A 19,622-nucleotide genomic window follows, 5' to 3' on the forward strand; every position below is an offset into this window, starting at 1 on the left:
AAAAAGCATAGGGTAGACTTCATGCAGATGTGAGTCATGTACCCTCACTCTTTGTCTCGAGTCTTTCACCTGACTTTTCCTTTTTTCGTTTTTCCTTATTTTTGCTATTTTGCGGGAAAAAAAATTGTCCTCAGTGAACAAACCAAATCATATCTGCTTATTGACAGCCAGAGTGTGGATATTTCTTTTTAACTCAAAAGGGCACCGACACGTAATTACAAAGAACGTATAGAAATTCAACGACAGGTTTTACGAGTACCGTAAGCACTTGATTAATTTATCTCAATAGACTGAAAATTCAGGACTCGAAAATATCTTTGGTATTACCGTAGGGACCATTAACGTGTAAATCTTTTGTACTTAGGTTGTGGATGTGAATTGTGATGATGACAGGAAAAGATGTTTCATGCTCAAAGGACATTGCAAACTCCAAAATGTTTTCATGTACCATTCGTTTCCCGCACCAAGACATTTTCCATGTCGTCACGAATTTCGGGAGCACAGAAGCAAGACTAATGGGCCTAAGCCCAAAATACAAAAGGCCCAAAACTCCTATTTTAAAACTGTTATAACGACTATTTTTTCCCTCCAAATTTAAAAACGCTGGTCTCAGAACTGAAAACACTGTTCACCAAATGCAAAACTTTCAACCAAACCAAACAAATCCACTCTCAAATCCGCACCAATGGTTTAAACAAGCTTCATCCCATTTATATACACCATCTTCTCCAATCCTCTTCAACCAATTTGCAGTACACCCATCAAGTGTTCGATCTATTGCCAACACCAGATGAATTCACATGGGCTACTGCCATTTGTTACTTCTTGCAAATGGGTCGGTTCAAAGATGCCGTTGCGCTTTACGTTCGAATGCATCGTGTGGGAGAACCCCGTCCGAGTACTTTCGCGGTATCTTGGATACCACTTTTGTCATGCCCTAGTGTAATAGGACTTGGGGGTTAATCACACTAAATAAGAGAAATGAATAAATGAGGGAGATAGAGTTGAAAGAAGAGGAAGAATGAGGATTCAGAGAGAGAGGGAGGGGAAGTCAGAGAGAAGGAGAAGTCAGACAATAAGAGAGAAAATATAATTAAATTCATAATCTCCAAAATACACTATTTTGGTTTCTAATACTAAACCATACCACCCTAACAATTTGACACCTGGACCACCAACTAACAGACATGTGGACCATTACAGACTATTAATTTCTTATACATAGCCTCCTGACACGGGTGTTCTTAAGGCGTGTGCTCGAATGTATGACAAGGTATTTGGTGTTTCAATACATTGTCAGGTTGTTAAGTATGGGGGTATTGTACAGATGTTTATGTGCAAACATTTTTTCTTGATTTTTATTCAAAGTTGGGTGATATGGAAACTGCGGAAAAAGTGTTCAATGAGATGCCGAAGAGAAGCAATCTTTCTTGGGTTGCAATGATATGTGTGTGTTATAGCAGTAGGGCTTTAAGAACAAGCCGCAGCCTTCTGAGAAATCAATCGAACATCATAGCCATCTCAACTTCTCTACCCAAAAAATGGCCTTCTGGGGTTAGTCTCTAATTCAATCTCAAACTTACATGTTTATTTCTCATCCAGTATCATTTGTTTTATTTTATTTTATTTTTAACTCTGTGATTGCTTATGTTACTATTGTTTATTTTATCAGGTGTTGAAATAAAACCAGGAACACCATATAATCCACCTATTCGATGAAAGCCGAGGGCGACTTCATATATCTCAGGTAATAATAAAATTCCATATGCGTATGCCCATCATTTTTTTTTTATTATTATTATGTAGTGGGTTTTAAGAATTGTGATGTGGTGTGTAGGCAACATTGGGCATGGGCACGTCGGCGAAAAGAATTAGTTCAATGTATTGTAGGTTATAATAGTCTAGTTTTATTATGTTTGTTGTTACCAGATAAGACTGAATCGTGCCCGTTGGATTTCGAGTTTTAGGAGGATGATGTTGTGACTTTCTCTGTTATTGGTCCAAGAAGCGTTCACCTTACCAGTTATTCTCTCGATAAACCTGCCAATTTCAATGAAGATGATGACGAAAGGTATACGTTGCGAGTAGTATGTGATTGTTTTTGCTTGTGGTATTATATGTAGGAGAGTCTTACCGTATTTGGGATTTTTTTTTTGATGAGAAACATGTTTGGGTTTTGTTTTTCGCTGTAGTGATTCTTATGGAGACAATGTTGGTGAGAGTGAGAGTGAGAGTGAAGAATCTACTGATTACGGCATGGATTATGAGTATGATGATGACTTCATTGATGATATTGATGATGATTTTGATATAATCCCATTTACAAGGACTAAAAGTTGAGGTATTTTTGTTGTCTTGTTCATTTCTTTCATATTTTTCTGATCTAGAATATTTCATTCGTTCATTTGGATTCTTAACTTGAATATACAAGCCCCAGTAAGAATAGTAATTATCAATTTCTTGAGGGCGAGTTCGCTATTATTTATTGATACACTATGTTCCTCCAAAGCGAAAAAAAAGGAATATTGGTTGGTATCAGTAAGTTCAATGACTTCTTGTTTGTTTATTTCCACTATATGTTATTGGAGTGCCCAATTATAACGTAAGCTCTCAAATGTATCTAATAACCGATATGTTATAAAATGTTGAAACATCCGCTTTTGGCTCATGAAGTGATTTCGAGTATACCCGACTGCGTCTGATCTCTGAACAATATGTGGATTGATATGGCGATAGTCAGGATGTTTTAAGAAATGGGCATCTGTCATCTGCAGTGTCCACTAATGGTTTTGTCCCTGAGTCTCTTTGGACACACACTCGTGATGACTGGATTGACTGCACCATTTTAGTATAGCAATCAACTCCCTCTGGATCACTCTAATTTTGGTATAACATTGATAGTATTTTCATTTGGAGGAATCAATTTTCTAATCAGAGAACAAAATTGACGAAAAGCTCTCTCATTTTTCTTCTACTAGTTGGTTTGTATATAATATATATTCTTAAAACCGTGTTGTTCATGGTTTTCAGAACCAGTTTTTTGAACCAGATTGGGTCAGATTGGTCCCGGTTCAAAACCACTGGTTCAACTAAAACCCGGCCGGTTCTTTGTTAAGAAAAGTATTAACTACTAGGTTACATTGACATGGGTAGGTGTGTTCGACTTGGACACGGATACGAATTGTCTAACATGGTAAAATATCAAGATTCAAGGTAAATTATATACAATATGTGTCTGATATGTGTCCGACACGGACATGTGGATACGTATCCGACAACGGATTCTTTTCAAAATATGGCGTGTCCATGTAACCTAATGTAACCTAGATTAAATATTATTATAAATTTAAGGTTAATAAAGGAAAGTATTTAACGTTTGGGTTGAGTCAACTTGCCAGGGTGAGTAAAAACCACCCAGTTGAACCAATTTTTTAATGGAGTTTTGCTTGAACCACCAAGTTTACAGGTTTCTAACTTGAATTGGATGGCTCAAACCGGTGTTGAACTGGTTCTATTCAAGATATAAAAATCGGTCTGGAGAGCTCCAACTCCGGTTCAAACTTGAACTGACTGAGTCGACTAGACTATAGGTAGGTAGCAGTGGGGCTTGTAGACTCGTGACGCGATTCGAAAAAATAAAACCATGGTGTTGGTGTTAAAATTGCTAACACAAATAGTCTTGGTTTACACATTGCACTTTCTGTTATCCATTATATCAGGAAGTAAAATTGAAAAGCCGCTGTGACTTCTGATCCTTATTAGCGAGACATATTCCATCATTCTGTGGTAGTGATTAGTGAAAAATGGAAAAGAGAGGGAAGGAGAGAGCTGGATGCTTGATAAAAAAGATGAATTACGCTTTTTAACTATGCTCGGTGTTAGCCTGAAACTTAGACATTTAGTTTGTATTTTCATGAACTATTGATGCTTTTTGTTCCATTCAGGTTTTTATTAGATTTTGAAATTTAACTGCAAATTCTCTGAACATATCTCTAGATCTCTCGACTAGCTGATTGCAACCTGAAAAGAGGTGCTGACTACACATATTTGATCACTAGCAGTTGCATAATTTGTGTATCTTGCGCACTTCTGTTAGGGTGGATTGCTCTTGGACATGACCACTGTGTTCCGGGAGTGGTCTGACAGTATCGAGCATGGGTAAAAGAGGAATGCATCAGATGAAGTATTTCTGTATTGTGGGCTTGTGGCTGTACTTTGTAGTCTTGTTGTGGACAACCTTCCAACTCTAGTACAAAAATATTTAGGAAGTGTAGTACAATAATAGTCCAAGGGAGTCTGTGAATTGCTGAAGTGTACAATTTTTAAAGATATCAGCCTGGTCTTTATATAAGAAATGGTTGGAACATGCTTTAATGTCATTCACTGGCATCGTTCACTGTGTGAGCATATATTTAGGTACTTGTCCACATAGTTTTTTGTTTATTCAATCCTTTCTCAATGTTACAAAGGAGAACTTACTGAGAAGAAAAGCGGGATAATCAGTGCCAAAACTTGAAATCAGAAATTCTATTAATAGTACGAAATTGTAGAGGCTTAATACAACTAAAAATGCGATTGCTTAGGCACATTTGAAACTAGATGGGACATCCTTTCCACAGGCAGTGAGAATCAAGCTGAGGGATATTGGGACATTGAGATTGATACCCAATATGTTGGCTTTGATAGCAGTGCACAAGCACAAAGCCGCATCAAGGTCAGCAAGCCCTTGGATGAGAGAGCAGCAAGGGCTGTTAGCAGGAGTACCTATTACAAGACCAAGCAAGTTGGCACAAACACCTAGCTTTAGAGTATCTCTTGGGCACCTACCCATGGTAGGTGTGGGAGTAGGAGGCGTTGGCATTGGCACTGGTGCTGGTGGAGTTGGAGGAGTTGGAGGTGTTGGTGGAGTTGGAGGTGTTGGTGGAGTTGGAGGAGTTGTTGTTGGAGGAGTTGGCATTGGCACTGGTGTTGGTGGAGTTGGAGGAGTTGGAGGTGTTGGTGGAGTTGGAGGTGTTGGTGGAGTTGTTGTTGGAGTTGGAGGTGTTGGAGGAGTTGGAGGTGTTGGTGGAGTTGGAGGCGTTGGTGGCGTTGGAGGTGTTGTTGGTGTTGGAGACGTTGGTGGAGTTGGGGGAGTTGGGGGAGTTGGAGGCGTTGGTGGCGTTGGAGGTGTTGTTGGTGTTGGAGGTGTTGGGGGAGTTGGTGGAGTTGGAGGTGTTGGGGGAGTTGGAGGTGTTGATGTTGGCTTAGGTGCTGGTGGAGTTGGAGGCATTGATGTTGGCTTAGGTGCTGGTGGAGTTTTAGGTGTTGGAGTAGGCTTTGAAATAGGAGGACATGGAGTTGGCTTTGGCTTTGGCTTTGGCTTTGGTTTAGGATGACAAGAGTAGCAGCTTGTTGCAGTGACAAGGGAAAAGAAGAGGAGGTTGAGTGCAAGGAAAAGAGCTACTGATGAATAGCTCTTGGAGTCCATTTCTTATTAACTGTTTGTAGTACTCTTTTAGTGGTTCTAGTGATTAGAGGCTGTGGGTGATGAAATGTACTTGTGAATGGTGAGTATTTATAGGCATGCAAGGAGTGTGATTTCATTGAATATGGTGGAAGATTTAATTATTGTAAGTAGAATCGTTGTGCTAGTATCAATTGCCCCTGGATTGAGCTGGGAAATAGGTGATGCTCCTACATTTGGATGTATACGGGGATCATCGACAGTCTGCAATCTTCTCGTCTCCGGGATTTAGATATGCGAGACTATTATTATGGTTTAATAAACTATTTCCAAACCCCTCTTCGGCCTGGGTTAAACTTTGGCTGTTGAGAATTTCTAGAAAGGCTCCCTCTAAATAAGGGTTTAGGCTTACCTTTACCAAAATAATAATAATCTTTAGTAAACTCTTGGTCATCTTAATGATTGTTCCAAAATTTGTTGTCATCACTTGGGTTGGATCAATTAATTAGCATATCAAGCATACTTTGACGCGTCGAGTTCATGAAGCAGTGATGTTGAAGACTGAGCATATCAGCTAACGAACAGCAGTACAGTGTTAAGTTGCTCATTTATTTAACATGTTCCCTTGACAGGATATCATTCTGTGCACTAGATCATAATATCATTGCTGTAATCAAATAGTAGCCATAGGACTTTCTCAATCGATCTATGGTCGATTGAGACGAGAGTCTCTTGAATATCTTTCTATACTTCCGACAACATCTGGTATTAATGAAAAAGTAAACAGTACTTCATGATGATCGATGTAACCGTCAACCCAATTTCTTCAACTGACTTTTTTTTATAGGAGATGTAGTCCAAAACTTGAATTATATCACGCTGGTTTGGCGGCATCTCTAAAAAAAAAATTATCTTATCAAAAAAAAAAAAAAAGTTTCAAGTCTTCGACTGACTTTTCCTTTTTCAGTTTTTCTTCTTTTTTCTATTTTGTTGAAAAAATAAAATAAAAATTGTGCTCAATGAAAAATTCGAATCATATCTGTTTATTGACAGCCAGAAACTCAATATGGTACCGACATATACAAGATTACAAAGACCGTCACGGTTTTTCCACGTGAAGATTCAGGACAACCCTACAGGTGATCAGTTGTCGCCAAGATATTTTCCAAGTCCTCACGGACTCACGGTTTTTGGGAGAAAGAAGCAAGATTATTGGGTCTAATGGGCCACTTTTTTGTTTTATAAATGCATGGACCGAAGTCCAAAAGACAAAAATAAGGCCCAAAATTCTTTTTAAAAACAGTTATAACAACATTTTTTTTCATGTTATTAGATATGGGCCTACTTTTTAGACCTACTTTTTAGACTCACTATTTGGATAACATTGGTTCGGATTGCAATACACACGAACACGTATCACTATGTAAATCAATAGTTACCATTAGTAGGTTGGTTAAGTATGTCAAATTAGTAAGTATGTTGTATGTGTATCATTAATGGTTATTTAGGCTTTGGTACCACTTTTTAGAGCGATATTAGGAAAAAGTACTACATTTCAAATTAATTAGGAAAGAAACCACATTTTTTTCTTGCCCGTCAGTTGACCAAGTTGACCACGGTCAATCTAGTAGTATTTTCAATATGACGACATTATCCTTCAACGTGTCTCGTGTGTTTTTAGGTATTTAGGTTTTGGTACCAATTTTTAAGTTGTGACAGTCACCACGTGTTACAATCTTAGTGGTCTTGCGATCTAATCTAATCTTTTCCGTTAATCTTTTAATTCGCTGATCCCGATGAAATTTGTGAAATGAGGAAAACTCTCTCCCTCTCTTCATGGACCAACTTGAACTTTTGATAAAAAAAAATAGTAGTGTTGCTAACTTACTATCCTACCTTAAGCTCACTGTATGACTATAGCCCAAACCCCCCCAAAAATGGGGGCTAATTGAAGTTTGAAAAAAACCTAAATGCAAATGACCTATGCGTTGTTAAAGGACCGAAGATATTGTTTCTGCTCCTGATTATTTCCTAAGGTAATTTCTTCTATTCTTTTAAACTTTACACTTTACAGTATGTTAAAGTAATGATTCAGTTGTTGTATACTTTTTTTGAAATTGGGTTGTTAGTTTATCTGTAGATTGTGTTGTTTTGGTTATTGGGGGTGCAAGAAGCCATGTTCATACATTTAGAATGATATTAATTAGGTTGTACAACATGTCATTGTAATTGTTTGACAAATTGTTTGAAAGGGGAATTATATCATTGTCAATTAAGAAAAGACTGAAATTGGTTTGAATGAAGTTGATTAAAATATTGGATTGTAGTAGGTAGTAATGCGGCTATGCTGTTTAAGGCTCAATTTCTAGTATCGACGACAAGCAATAGTTCTATAAGAAAAATCCAAGGATTTATGGTGTGGACATTTTAATATTTAGGGAAAGTTGTCAAATAGGTGGTCAGGGGAGGGATTAAAGGACCGTGTGTGTATGCTATGTTCTCAGACTTTGTGTTTGTAATGTTTAATTTGTCGGGTTTTTCACTTGTTTGGTTAGCCTTTAAGGAATAATTAATTTTTTTTTTATTATAGTGTATGCAATTGATTTTTGTGTAGATAATTAGATATGGATAAATTCCTAGGAAGTGTATTCTTGATCAATCACCCATGGCCATGGTAGTATAAATACTCCCCCTAATCAAGTGCAACATGCGCTAAAACGAAAGCGTGTTGTTTTCATATTCAAAAGGTTATTGCGATATACTCTTAAATGTATTAGGAATTTATCGTCAGTAGTCACATTCCGTGGTGCCCTACCTGGATGAATTTCCTTGCTCCGCCACTGCTCTCTCATCATTATCTTCAAATTTCGTCTTCAATTTTGAGGTTGGCTAATTGTTGAAGTTAATAGATCGTGGTGATATTTGAACTGATCATGGGGGGTTTTGTTATATAAGAGTTGGGTCTTGTTATATAACAGAATTCCTTCGATCTCCATGGTACTCAAGGCCTTTCTAGCAATCTTGAATTTGTACGAGATCCTTTATCGGCATGCCCGAGTGCCTGACATTCACAACATACTGCTTGATGAAGAACTGAAGACCATTTCGTAAAGGTTCAAGCTCAGGGGTAACACCGACACATGTGAAAAATATTCCAAACAGTATGTAGCTTCTGGATTTTTAAAGAAGACCACGAAAAGCATCCAAAAGTGCCATAACTCATTTTGGAGTCAGCTACTTAAGGTCAGTCAAGTCAACAACCTTCAAGACCGTAAGAGAAAGGGAGAAAGACACAAGCATTTGTGCAGTGAATGTCGCAAGGACTGGATTAGCTCCATTGAGTTGAGTTCTTTGTAAGAGAACGAATTTGTAGACAAACTTGTCCACAAACATCACCTTAACTTTTTATTGGTCAGTTCAACTTTTGGGCAGCTAAATAGTTTTTCCGAGCAGTTAAATAGTATTTTGGGGCAGCTACTCCACCAATCAAGAGTTGATGTCTTGTGGCCAACAAACAGTTGCCTGTCCACAAATTTATTATGTTCTTTGTAATAGTCCCACAGGCAATATTGAAAAATTAGAACACAGTGGAAAACAATGAAAATGTAAGGTTCAAAGAAGCTCTAAATCATTCTTTGTAATAATCCACCGGCAAAACTGAAAAAATAGAACAAAGTGGAAAACAATGAAGTGAATGAACATGTAAGGTTCAAAGAAGCTCAAAATTGATTTTGAGGCACACACAAGGACTAGAATGGCCTATTTTACAAAATATCATCACCATACGTGGTCTACATACTGATGGATTCATTACTAAAGAGCTCTAGTTTAACATTATTTTTTGGGTTAACTAGTATTACCCCCCCCGCCCCCCCAGATGAGCCAATTAGGATTTCCCCACTAGATGGGAAATTAGGGTCTCCTCCCTAAACACACGGTCAATTTGGTTTGACCGTTAACTTTCAAGTCAAACAATTAAAAATTACACAAATGCCCTCATTGTTTTCAAAAAGAAAATATTTAATTTTAATTAGGTGGGGGCATTTATGTCATTTTCAGTTATTTGACTTGAAAGTTAACGGTCAAACCAAGTTGACCGTGTGTTTAGGGAGAAGACTATAATTTCCCATCTAGAGGGGGGGTAACACTAGTTCACCCTTATTTTTTAATAATTTGATGTGGTTAAGTACAATTTCTACCAGATTTACAAGTAACATTTCTTCACGACACGCCACATATAGAGTCACAGAGAACCAGATGAACTTTGTGACCAAAATATTCACAACAAATTATCCCTTCGCCTGTTGGCCCTGTCATAATCCAACTTCAAAAGCTTGCTCAAAAGCATCTAGATAGTCCTCCCCACCCATTAAGATATAGAAGATTGCTTTCCTAGCATCTATGTTCATCCTTTGTGCAGTGGCAAGTTAGAGGAGTCTCTTGGATTCTGATGGTTCTCTGTCTATTGTCATGGCAATTTCTTCAGCATTATCCGTTGTGGAGGTGATATCGCCAGACAGCCACCATTAACCATTCTTGTTAAGAGCAAGCCTCCATTTGAGGCCCCAGAGTATTACATCTTCGACTCTCAACTAAAAGGGAAGAAGATGATTTGCAGGAACAAGTAAACCCAACTGTAAACCCAATCTCTTGGATTCTGATGGTTCTCTGTCTATTGTCATGGCAATTTCTTCAGCATTATCCATCGTGGAGGTGATATCGCCAGACAGCCACCATTAACCAATCTTGTTAAGAGCAAGCCTCCATTTGAGGCCCCAGAGTATTACATCTTCGACTCTCAACTAAAAGGGAAGAAGATGATTTGCAGGAACAAGTAAACCCAAATGTAAACCCAATCTCTTGGATTCTGATGGTTCTCTGTCTATTGTCATGGCAATTTCTTCAGCATTATACGTCGTGGAGGTGATATCGCCAGTCAACCACCATTAACCATTCTTGTTAAGAGCAAGCCTCCATTTGAGGCCCCGGAGTATTACATCTTCGACTCTCAACTAAAAAGGAAGAAGATGATTTAACTGTTATATAATAATAACCTGTTATATTTGCAGGAACGAGTAAACCCAACTGTTATATTTGCAGGAAGAAGATGATTTGTAGGTATTGTGGACATTATGAAAATCCAAATAAATTGATACACACCTTGGTCAACTCGGTCAAGTGACAGTTAACTAACAAAAGTGGTACTATTTTCTAATTAATTTGAAATGCATGTGGTACTATTTCCTAATATCACTCTAAAAAATAGTATCAAAGTCTAAATAACCTTTTTTTCCGTCCAAACTTAAAACTTAAAATGCTGGTACGAGAAGTCAGAATTGACAACACTGTTCACTAAATCCAAAATTTTCGACCAAATTAAACAAATCCACGCTCAAATCCTCACCAACGGTTATAACGAACTCTATCTATCCCAATTTTCTACACCATCTTCTCCGATCTTCTATAGCTAGCATTCAGTACACCCACCAAGTGTTTGATCGATTGCCAACAACAGATGAATTCACATGGCTACTGCCATTCGTTACTTCTCGCAACATGGTAGGTTCAAAGTTGCATTTTACATTCGCGGTATTGGGTGTTCTTAAGGGGTGTGCTCGAATGTATGACAAGGTATTTGGTGTATCAATACATTGTCACTGTGCTGGAGCCAGGGGGGTCCGAGAGTACATCCTGGCATATCCTGGATTCCAAGAAAAATAAGTACTATATATTAGTGCTAGCTCTTGGCAAACCATTGACCAACAACTCCCCTATACACTATCACTTTTGGCCTTTGAATAATTAAAGTTTTTCATTTGTTCATACTTAGGGTGTGTTTGTTAAATTTTAACTCATGGAAAGGAAAGGAAAGGAAATGGGTGGTCCACTATGGAATGGAATAGAAAGGAAATAATTTTAAATGGTATGTGTTTGGTAAACTGGGAAAAGGAAAGTAAAAACTGAGGAAAGGAATAATCATGTTTGTTTGCAAAAGCTATGGAAAGGAATAATTGTATTGTTGAGTGGAGTGTATTAGTAGTAAGTCCCTATCTATCTATTTCCTTTCCTTTCCTTTCCACAAAATTTTCAGGGGTTAGCTAAGGACACAAAACCTTTTCCATTTGTTTCCATATGGAAAAGCTCATTTCCTTTCCATGGATAAACAAACGCCTTAAAAACTATGGAAAAGGTGGACCACTCTTATTTTCCTTTCCTTTCCATAATGTTTCCATCATAACAAACACACCCTTAGTCTATATGGTATACGGTAGTTTCCTCCTAATTTGACTTCAATGTGTTTGGTATACCTGGGGAAACACATGGGTCCACAGCCCTAAAGTTTTGTTTGTGCAAAAAAAGAAAGTGTTACCATAAACCTGTCCCAACCTATCCCATTATTCTTTGCATGCTCCTCCAATGATTATATTAGAAAGCATATGTAGAACATGTGACATTTTATTTTATTATTATTTTTAGTCGAAGTGGAAAAAAGAGAAAGGAAAAAATAAATATAGGCAATTTTTCCAAAATTACTATATAGATTAATAAAACAAAAACTAACTATCCTATCCAAATAATTATAATATTTAGCCCAATAAAATAATTAACCTAATTAACTAGTAGTTGTGATCCTACATTCATACCATTCCTACACTTTTAAAATTAGACACTCCATTTTTATGTAAATTAACTTAATTGACGAGTGAATAAATTAACAATTGTTTATTTTACATAAACAATGATTCTTTAATAGTCAATGGAAAGAAAACTTTTTGTCATATAAAAAAGCTAAAAAGAAATAAATATGCAAATCAGTGCATAAATAAATTGTTTAAATTGGCATCACAAATTTGTGGTGCTCACAATACACTGGCTCATCTTGAAACAAATTCCTGGCTCCGCCGCTTGTAAGGTTGTTAAGTATGGGTATTGTTCAGATGTTTATGTACAAACGTCTCTTCTTGATTTTTATTCAAAGTTGGATGATATGGAAACTGCGAAAAAAGTGTTTAATGATAGGGTCGCGGTATTGACACCCCACTTTATGGGATTGACATCAATTTGACCAATTCCAAGGTATTGGTACCCCTCCATCAATCACATAAAAAAACACTCACGGCAAAAAGTTGCCGCGAGATCACACAATCCACGGCGTCGGGTTGCCACGAGATCACATATCCCACGAAAGATTGTTATCGTGGGTCATTTTTTATTTTATTTTTTTTAATAGCCACCGTCCTGCGAGATAGTAGTGGTGTTCACTAAAATAGAGTATTTGCTTGTGTTAATTATCAAAATTCTTCTTCATTAATTTGATTACAAATTTTTCTTATAACATATGAAAATATTTGTCGCAAGATAGCAAAATTATGCCTTGATTGAACATTTTTTTTTATAGTTTTGGTGTTGTTCTTGGAGTGTTTAAAGAAGCTCTACAGAAGAAAATGAGGTATCCATATGTCGGGTGTGTTTAATACGCAAAATTTGAAGTGAAAAAAAAAACAAAAAACACAAAAAAAATCCTCCGCAGCAAGTCCCTACCATGGGATATGGGATATCGCGGCAACTGCCTACCGTGCAGTGGGATATGGGATCTTGCGGTAACCTGATGTTGTAGAACTATCGAGCATGTGGGGTGTAAAATTATATATAAGGAATAACCATTATTGTTTTACTTTTTAATTTGCCAAAGGGATGACAATCCCATAAAGTAGGGTGTCAATACCGCACCCGGCCCCTTAATGAGATGCCCGAGAAGAATGCAGTTTCTTGGAACACGATGATTTCGGAATTCAGCTTCTTGGAATTCAATGATTAGTGGGTTCCTGAGTCCCTAATCCCTAGTTCCTAATAGTCTAAGAGTGAAACCCCAACCACTCTTTTGTTTGTTTAAGGACTAGTATTTTCTTGTGTCGTACGACACATATACGCACGCATTCAGCGCCCCCAATGCGCATCCACCCCCCCGTCAGACGCAAGGGATCGATATTGCCCGGGCCCTCGACATGCATCTAAATAGAAGGTGTGAATGCAAAAATCCAAATCCTCCAAAATAACAATAGTAATAACTTAAGGGCTATGAATCACGGACACTTCTCTAAAGGCAACGTATCCGTGTCGGACACGTATTCGACACCGACACGCCTCCGACACGTGTTGGATACTCGATTTGGAGTGTCAGATTTATTAATTAATTTATAGAATTTCTGACACTACATGGACACGCTGGGGACACTTCTACATTTTACTCTAAATTTTAAAAAAGTGATTAAAATACTTAAAAGAAGACTTGACTTGGTAGGGGTTTTTATTTCACTCTTGAAATAAAAAGAAGGCACAATGCACAAATGCACATTTTTTATGACTGTCAAATCCTTTTTAAGTTTTTATATATATTTGTTATGAATCTTTTGTAATTGTTATTTCTTTCGTTGACATTCGCTTGTATTTTTGGACATGTATGTTGTTGTTTAATCTTTTAGAGTTAGACATGTTCAAAACTAGTTTTCATATTTTGATTTAAACTTAGTGGAGAGGGCTAAATTTCATGACGTGTGTGTGTGTATATATATATATAATTTTTCTTTAACATGTCCATGACATATCCGTGTCCGGCCTACTTTTTTTAATGATGTCGTGTCCGCATATCCGTGTCGCGTGTCGGTGTCCGTGTTTAGGGGTTTACTAGTACTAATATGAATAGTTCAATTGTTTCATACAAACGAAAATGTGTCACAAACAGTAGGATCTTGTAGACTGTTATGTCTTCCCATTAGTTTTAGTTGATTGCTACCTAGATGAACTTTGTACTATTGCCTAGGAATCTGTGACGGCTTAGGGTGTTAAAGTGCCACAGAAATAGAAATATACAATAGAAATATACAATGTTTGTTCAAGGGCAAATAACAATGTAGGCTTTTGGTTTCATATCGCCATCCAATGGCACTGGCAATTTTATGAGGTCATTAGTCATTATATAAATGTCATAATAGAAATCTTATTGAATTCGTACTCAGTTATTGGTAGAGGAGATTGAGAGCGCTGCAATATAATGGAATCTTTGTTTATTACAATTGACATTTCTAAAAACACGCTCTCAACTATATCTACAATTAACATTTCCGCAAACAAAAAGGGGAGCGGGTATGCCAAGAGTGAAGAGACAATAGATGTAAAACTTATTGCGTTATGTTATAGTGAGTGTAACTTGATACATTGTCCTCAAGTCATTCAAAAAGCTATGCATGTAGTAGCATCTGCTTTAAGGTAGCTAGATTCTAAAAACCATCTGCAGTTAACATCCATGTGCCTAAACTTTTGCCAATACATATGTTTAATTATGAATTAGAGAGTGAAGTACATATACCCAATCATAGTTATACACAGTAATAACCCTAATGAGTTTGTGGAAGAGATGCTAAAAAATCTGTAAAAGTGAATGAAGAGGAAGGAAAGAAATCAAACGTACACTGAAAGTTTATAACTTAGTTTTTTCAATACTCAAAAACCTGCATTAAATAGCTTGAGAAGCCACATTCAATCTACAATAATGCTCCCCTTATGACTAAATTCATAATACATTTTTCGCTAAAATAAAAAAGATTTAGATATAAAAATTAGCTAGACAGACAAAGCACATACCAACACGAAGCTTGGAATGGACCATTTCAAAGGTTGGTTATATCTGGGAACTGCACGTCATTTAATTCTAAGCCTTTACCCAAGCAATTACGATGGTGAGAGATGAATATATGTGTTTACTATTTTAATTTTCAGGTACCTGCATCAAAATGACAACGGGATAGACAATAAATAAATTAATGTAACTATGAAAATAACAATGGCCGGGAACTTGATATGGTGAACCCTGACCATACAAATCACATTATAAGATTTGAGTCTAAGAATTTAGGCTCATAAAACAAAATTGAGAAAATACAGTTCCTTGTCAATGACTGTAAGAAAAACAGCAAAAAATGTACGGCAAGAACATTCATTTACTAAACAAAAGGTGAACTTAATTCCACACATTTAACATAAAGACAGAAATTTCCCTTCGCCATTTTTCTGTATTAAAAAATCGTACTTTGAGCTACAACGTACATGAATAAATTGGTAAGCAACAGTGTCAATAAAATATTCTATACCAGGCATTTGGGTTTAAGTTTGGTCAGTAACGCAATTAGAGAAGTTTAATGAGATCAGATTATTGCCAACTGGCAAATCCAAAAAGGTTCACCGTTCATACCTTGCTTGAGTGATCTCCTTATTTGCCATTGATAATTAGTTGGTCAGAATCTATGTTTTTCATTTCTTCCTTCTTCAAAAACTCACTAATGAATATCCGTCCTCCCGACATCAAACATAACTAATTAAAACGATCAAATTGCAACCAAATTTTAAATATTTTATTTAACCAAATCCATCCAAATGAAAATCATTGAATCTATTTGAGTTTAAATTGGATTTGAAATTACCTAATAGCTTTGCCAGAGAGTTGTGTGAGGTTGTGAGAAGCCAAAGGATGGGAGGAGAAATTCAGTTTCACTTATGGTTCCTTTTGGAACTAAATAATTGAGTGAAAATAAATAATTGAGTGAAAGCTTTCTTTAAATTCTTAAAAAAATTCCTTTACGTAGAGAGAGAGGGAGAGAAAGACGTTAAACGAGTAAATGGCTTACTGATATAGACTCATTGTCTCTTGATGAATTTTTGCGGACTTTTGGTTAGTATATAATTAAAACGCACTCCAAAAGGCTTGAGATATTTAATACATACTGTATTTGGTAACCCATCTTTGAAGTAATTAATACCTATTTACTAAGAAATTAAGAAGTAAAAAGGAGTTACAAATTCCCCTTACTTTACAAAACTTAAATTCCATGGTATTAAATTTAAAAAATCTGACCATATTGTCCAAGTTCATTTGAAATTTAACGTTTCAATTAGGTGTTAGTCAGGCTGGAGTCTTGTATTTGACTCGCCCAAACATCAATTATTTTTTCTCTTTCTTTTGTACTCATATCTATTTAGAGTGTAGAAATGCAAATTGTAGGGAAATTTGCAAATTGTAGGGAAAAATAAGAATTAGAAGCAACACATTCATTTCTCTATATTAGTTTACTCTTTTGAATTGCAAAAAAAAAACTGTCCTTCACATATAAACAAAAGGCGTTTAAGCATTTAAGAATGTCCTTCATAGTTTTGTTCTTATTTATGTATCTTCATACTACTCATCTTTATAAGAAATTGGTTTTCTATTTTTTTTTCCTATTATATGAAGTTTTTTTTTAAATGAAATTTTAAATAATTCGGGAATTCGTGTTTTATATGTTAGTGAAAAAAACGTGAATTATTTTGAATTATTGAAAAGTACAGAAGTATTAAACGTTTATACCTTCAAAAATTCAATTCCTTTATTATTTATTAATTATTCGGAGAATTGCTACTAACAAGGCTTAATAGAAATAAAAGGCACGATTGCCCTTAGGCACATTGGAAGCCAGATGGGACCTTCTTTCCACAGGCGGTGAGAATCAACTTGAGAGATATTGGGACATTGAGGTTGCTACCCAATATGTTGGCTTTGATAGCAGTGCACAAGCAGAGAGCCTGTTTGTCAGCAAACCCGTGGATGAGAGTGCAGCAAGGGTTGTTAGCAGGAGTACCTTTTACAACACCAAGCAAGTTGGCACAAACACCTAGCTTTAGAGTATCTCTTGGGCACCTACCCATGATACGTGTGGGAGTAGGAGGCTTTGGCATTGGCACTGGTGTTGGTGGAGTTGGTGTAGTTGCAGGAGTTGTTGTAGCTGGAGGCGTTGGTGCAGTTGGTGGAGTTCGAGGCTTTAGACAAGGTGGAGGCGTTGGTGGAGTTGGTGGAGTTGGAGGCGTTGGTGGAGTTGGAAACGCTGATGTTAGCTCAGGTGCTAGTAGAGTTGGAGTCGTTGGACAAGTTGGAGGCGTTGGTGGAGTTGGAGGCGTTGGTGGAGTTGGAGGTACTGTTGGTGTAGTTAGAGTCATTCGACGAATTGGAGGCGTTGGGCGAATTGGAGGCGTTGGTGGAGTTGGAGGAGTTGGTGGAGTTAGAGGCGTTGGTGGAGTTAGAGGCGTTGGTGGAATTGGAGTCGTTGGACGAATTGGAGGAGTTGGAGGAGTTGGAGGCGTTGGTGGAGTTAGAGGCGTTGGTGGAGTTGGAGTCGTTGGACGAATTGGAGGAGTTGGAGGAGTTGGTGGAGTTGGAGGCGTTGGTGGAGTTAGAGGCGTTGGTGGAGTTGGAGTCGGTGAACGAATTGGAGGCGTTGGGCGAATTGGAGGAGTTGGAGGCCTTAATATTGGCTTAGGTGCAGGATCCGTAGGCTTTAACTTGGGAGGAAATGTAGTTGGCTTTGGTTTAGGATGACAATAATAGCAGCTTGTTGCAGTGACAAGGGAAAAGAAGAGGAGGTTGAGTGCAAGGAAAAGAGCTACTGATGCATGGCTCTTGGCACCCATTTCTTATTAACTGTTTGTAGTACTCTTTTAGTGGTACAAGTGATTAGAGGTGTGTGGGTGATGAAATGTATTAGTGAATGGCGAGTATTTATAGGGATGCAAGGAGTACGTGTGATTTCACTGAATTTGGTGAAAGCAGATTTAAATAATGGGAATAGAATCGTTGTGCAAGTGTCAATTGCCCATGGATTGAGCTGGCATGGGAATTGAAATAGGTGATGCTCCTACATTTGGATGTATACGGGATAGGGATCATCGACAAGCTGCAAGCTTTTCGTCTCTAGGATGTAGATATGTGAGACTATTATGGTTTAGTAAATTTTTCGTTAAACTCTTGGTCATCTTAGTGATAGTTCCAAAATTTGTTTTCTCATTGAATCGCTTGTTGGACTTTAATTTGCATATCAAGTACAGTTGATGTTCTTGGCCGCGACGAGTTCATGAATCAGTGAAGTAGTTAAAGGACAGCATATCAGCTCACGAATAGCATGCAGTACATTGTTCCATTTATAATGCTTTCTATCTTTCATTTTTTATTACACCAACTTACTTAAGTTGCTCTCATTTGTTCATTTGACTGGATATCATTCTGTGCACTAGATCATAAGATCATTGTAACGTAGTAACCTAATAGTAGCTATAGGACTCGCTCAATCGATCTATGGTCGATTGTGACGAGAGTCTCTTGAATATCTTTCTATACTTCCGACAACTGTTGGCATTAAGGAAAAAGCAAACAGTACCACAGTAGACTTCAACTGACTTTTCCTTTTTCAGCTTTTTTTTTTTTCTATTTTGTGGAAAAAAAAATTGTCGTCAAATAAAAATTCGAATCATGCATGATACTCAAAATGGTATCGACATGCATGATTACAAACGTCGTGGACTGAAGATTCAGGACACGAAGATCAGTGGTGGCCAAGATATTTTCTAAGTCCTCACGTCCCCGTGAAGTTGAAGTGAATGAAGTTGACGGACTGAGCATATCAGCTCACGAACAGCAGTACATTGTTCCGTACATAATGCTTTCTATCTTTCAGTTTTTATATCAACTTGATTGCTTAAGTTGCTCATTTATTTAACATGTTCACTTTATATAAACACAATCTACTGCTCATGCTAATGGTGAAGAATAGATACAACATATATGTTTCATTATTTATGTTTCTTTGTGTATCAAATTCTATAATATCTTTTTTTAGTTAGGATATTCTACACCTAGAATATTCTGGTGAAGATTTTCTGTACGTGTATAAATATATAACCACTGTAATACACATTTAGTATTTTCAGTTCATTGAAATTATACACTTGACTGGTTATCATTTTGTGCACGATCATTGTAGTATCAGTGAAGTTGACGGACTGAGCATATCAGCTCACGAACAGCAACATTGTTTCTATCTTTCATTTTTTACACCAACCTGATTGCTTAAGTTGCTCATTTATTTAACATGTTCCCTTGACTGGATATCATTCTGTGCACTAGATCATAAGATCATTGTAGACTTTGTAGTAACCTAATAGTAGCTATTTCAGTCGATCTATGGTCGATTGAGACTAGAGTCTCTCGAGTATTTTTCTATATTTCCGACAACTTTTGGCATTAAGTAAATAGCAAACTGTACCACAGTAGACTTCATGCGGATGGATCCAAGTTTCAAGTGTCCGTTCAACTGACTTT

The 19,622-nt window shown here is 37.1% G+C and overlaps 2 protein-coding genes and 1 long non-coding RNA gene across 7 annotated transcripts; 2 read left to right on the forward strand and 1 right to left on the reverse strand.

Moving 5' to 3' along the window:
* Positions 1–593: 593 nt before the first annotated feature.
* On the forward strand, positions 594–4,379 carry LOC147514057 (uncharacterized). 5 transcript variants are annotated; one of them, XM_086597477.1, is made up of 7 exons: positions 594–1,273; positions 1,369–1,554; positions 1,673–1,747; positions 1,838–1,886; positions 1,968–2,071; positions 2,193–2,341; positions 3,997–4,379. In XM_086597477.1, the coding sequence occupies exons 3-6, from the start codon at positions 1,716–1,718 to the stop codon at positions 2,338–2,340; spliced, it is 333 nt and encodes a 110-aa protein (XP_086453603.1). In that variant the 5' UTR covers positions 594–1,273; positions 1,369–1,554; positions 1,673–1,715; the 3' UTR covers position 2,341; positions 3,997–4,379. The 5 variants fall into 5 exon arrangements, 2 of the variants coding, with proteins under 2 accessions (XP_086453603.1, XP_086453602.1); XR_015215884.1 differs by having other exon boundaries at positions 594–1,554; positions 1,838–1,881; XM_086597476.1 differs by having other exon boundaries at positions 594–1,554.
* Positions 4,380–4,829: 450 nt separating this feature from the next.
* Positions 4,830–6,077, forward strand: LOC147514058 (uncharacterized). The gene has a single exon (XM_086598987.1). The coding sequence runs from the start codon at positions 4,830–4,832 to the stop codon at positions 5,373–5,375; it is 546 nt and encodes a 181-aa protein (XP_086455113.1). The 3' UTR covers positions 5,376–6,077.
* Positions 6,078–14,909: 8,832 nt separating this feature from the next.
* Positions 14,910–15,915, reverse strand: LOC147514059 (uncharacterized). Its single transcript, XR_015215887.1, has 2 exons — positions 15,693–15,915; positions 14,910–15,224 (listed from the first exon to the last, which is right to left on the reverse strand). It is a non-coding gene; the product is annotated as an uncharacterized LOC147514059 (long non-coding RNA).
* Positions 15,916–19,622: the final 3,707 nt, after the last annotated feature.

The sequence above is a fragment of the Coptis chinensis genome, chromosome 3, assembly GCF_015680905.1.
Source record: "Coptis chinensis isolate HL-2020 chromosome 3, ASM1568090v1, whole genome shotgun sequence".
Classification (NCBI taxonomy): domain Eukaryota; kingdom Viridiplantae; phylum Streptophyta; class Magnoliopsida; order Ranunculales; family Ranunculaceae; genus Coptis; species Coptis chinensis.

Excerpts from the sequence above, each read along its gene's own strand:
- LOC147514057 (XM_086597476.1), top strand. The coding sequence starts at position 1,716 with ATGAAAGCCGAGGGCGACTTCATATATCTCAG. Across the intron at positions 1,748-1,837 it reads GGCGACTTCATATATCTCAG|GCAACATTGGGCATGGGCAC; the intron begins GTAATAATAAAA and ends TGTGGTGTGTAG. Across the intron at positions 2,072-2,192 it reads AATGAAGATGATGACGAAAG|TGATTCTTATGGAGACAATG; the intron begins GTATACGTTGCG and ends TTTTCGCTGTAG.
- LOC147514058 (XM_086598987.1), top strand. The coding sequence starts at position 4,830 with ATGGTAGGTGTGGGAGTAGGAGGCGTTGGCATTGGCACTGGTGCTGGT.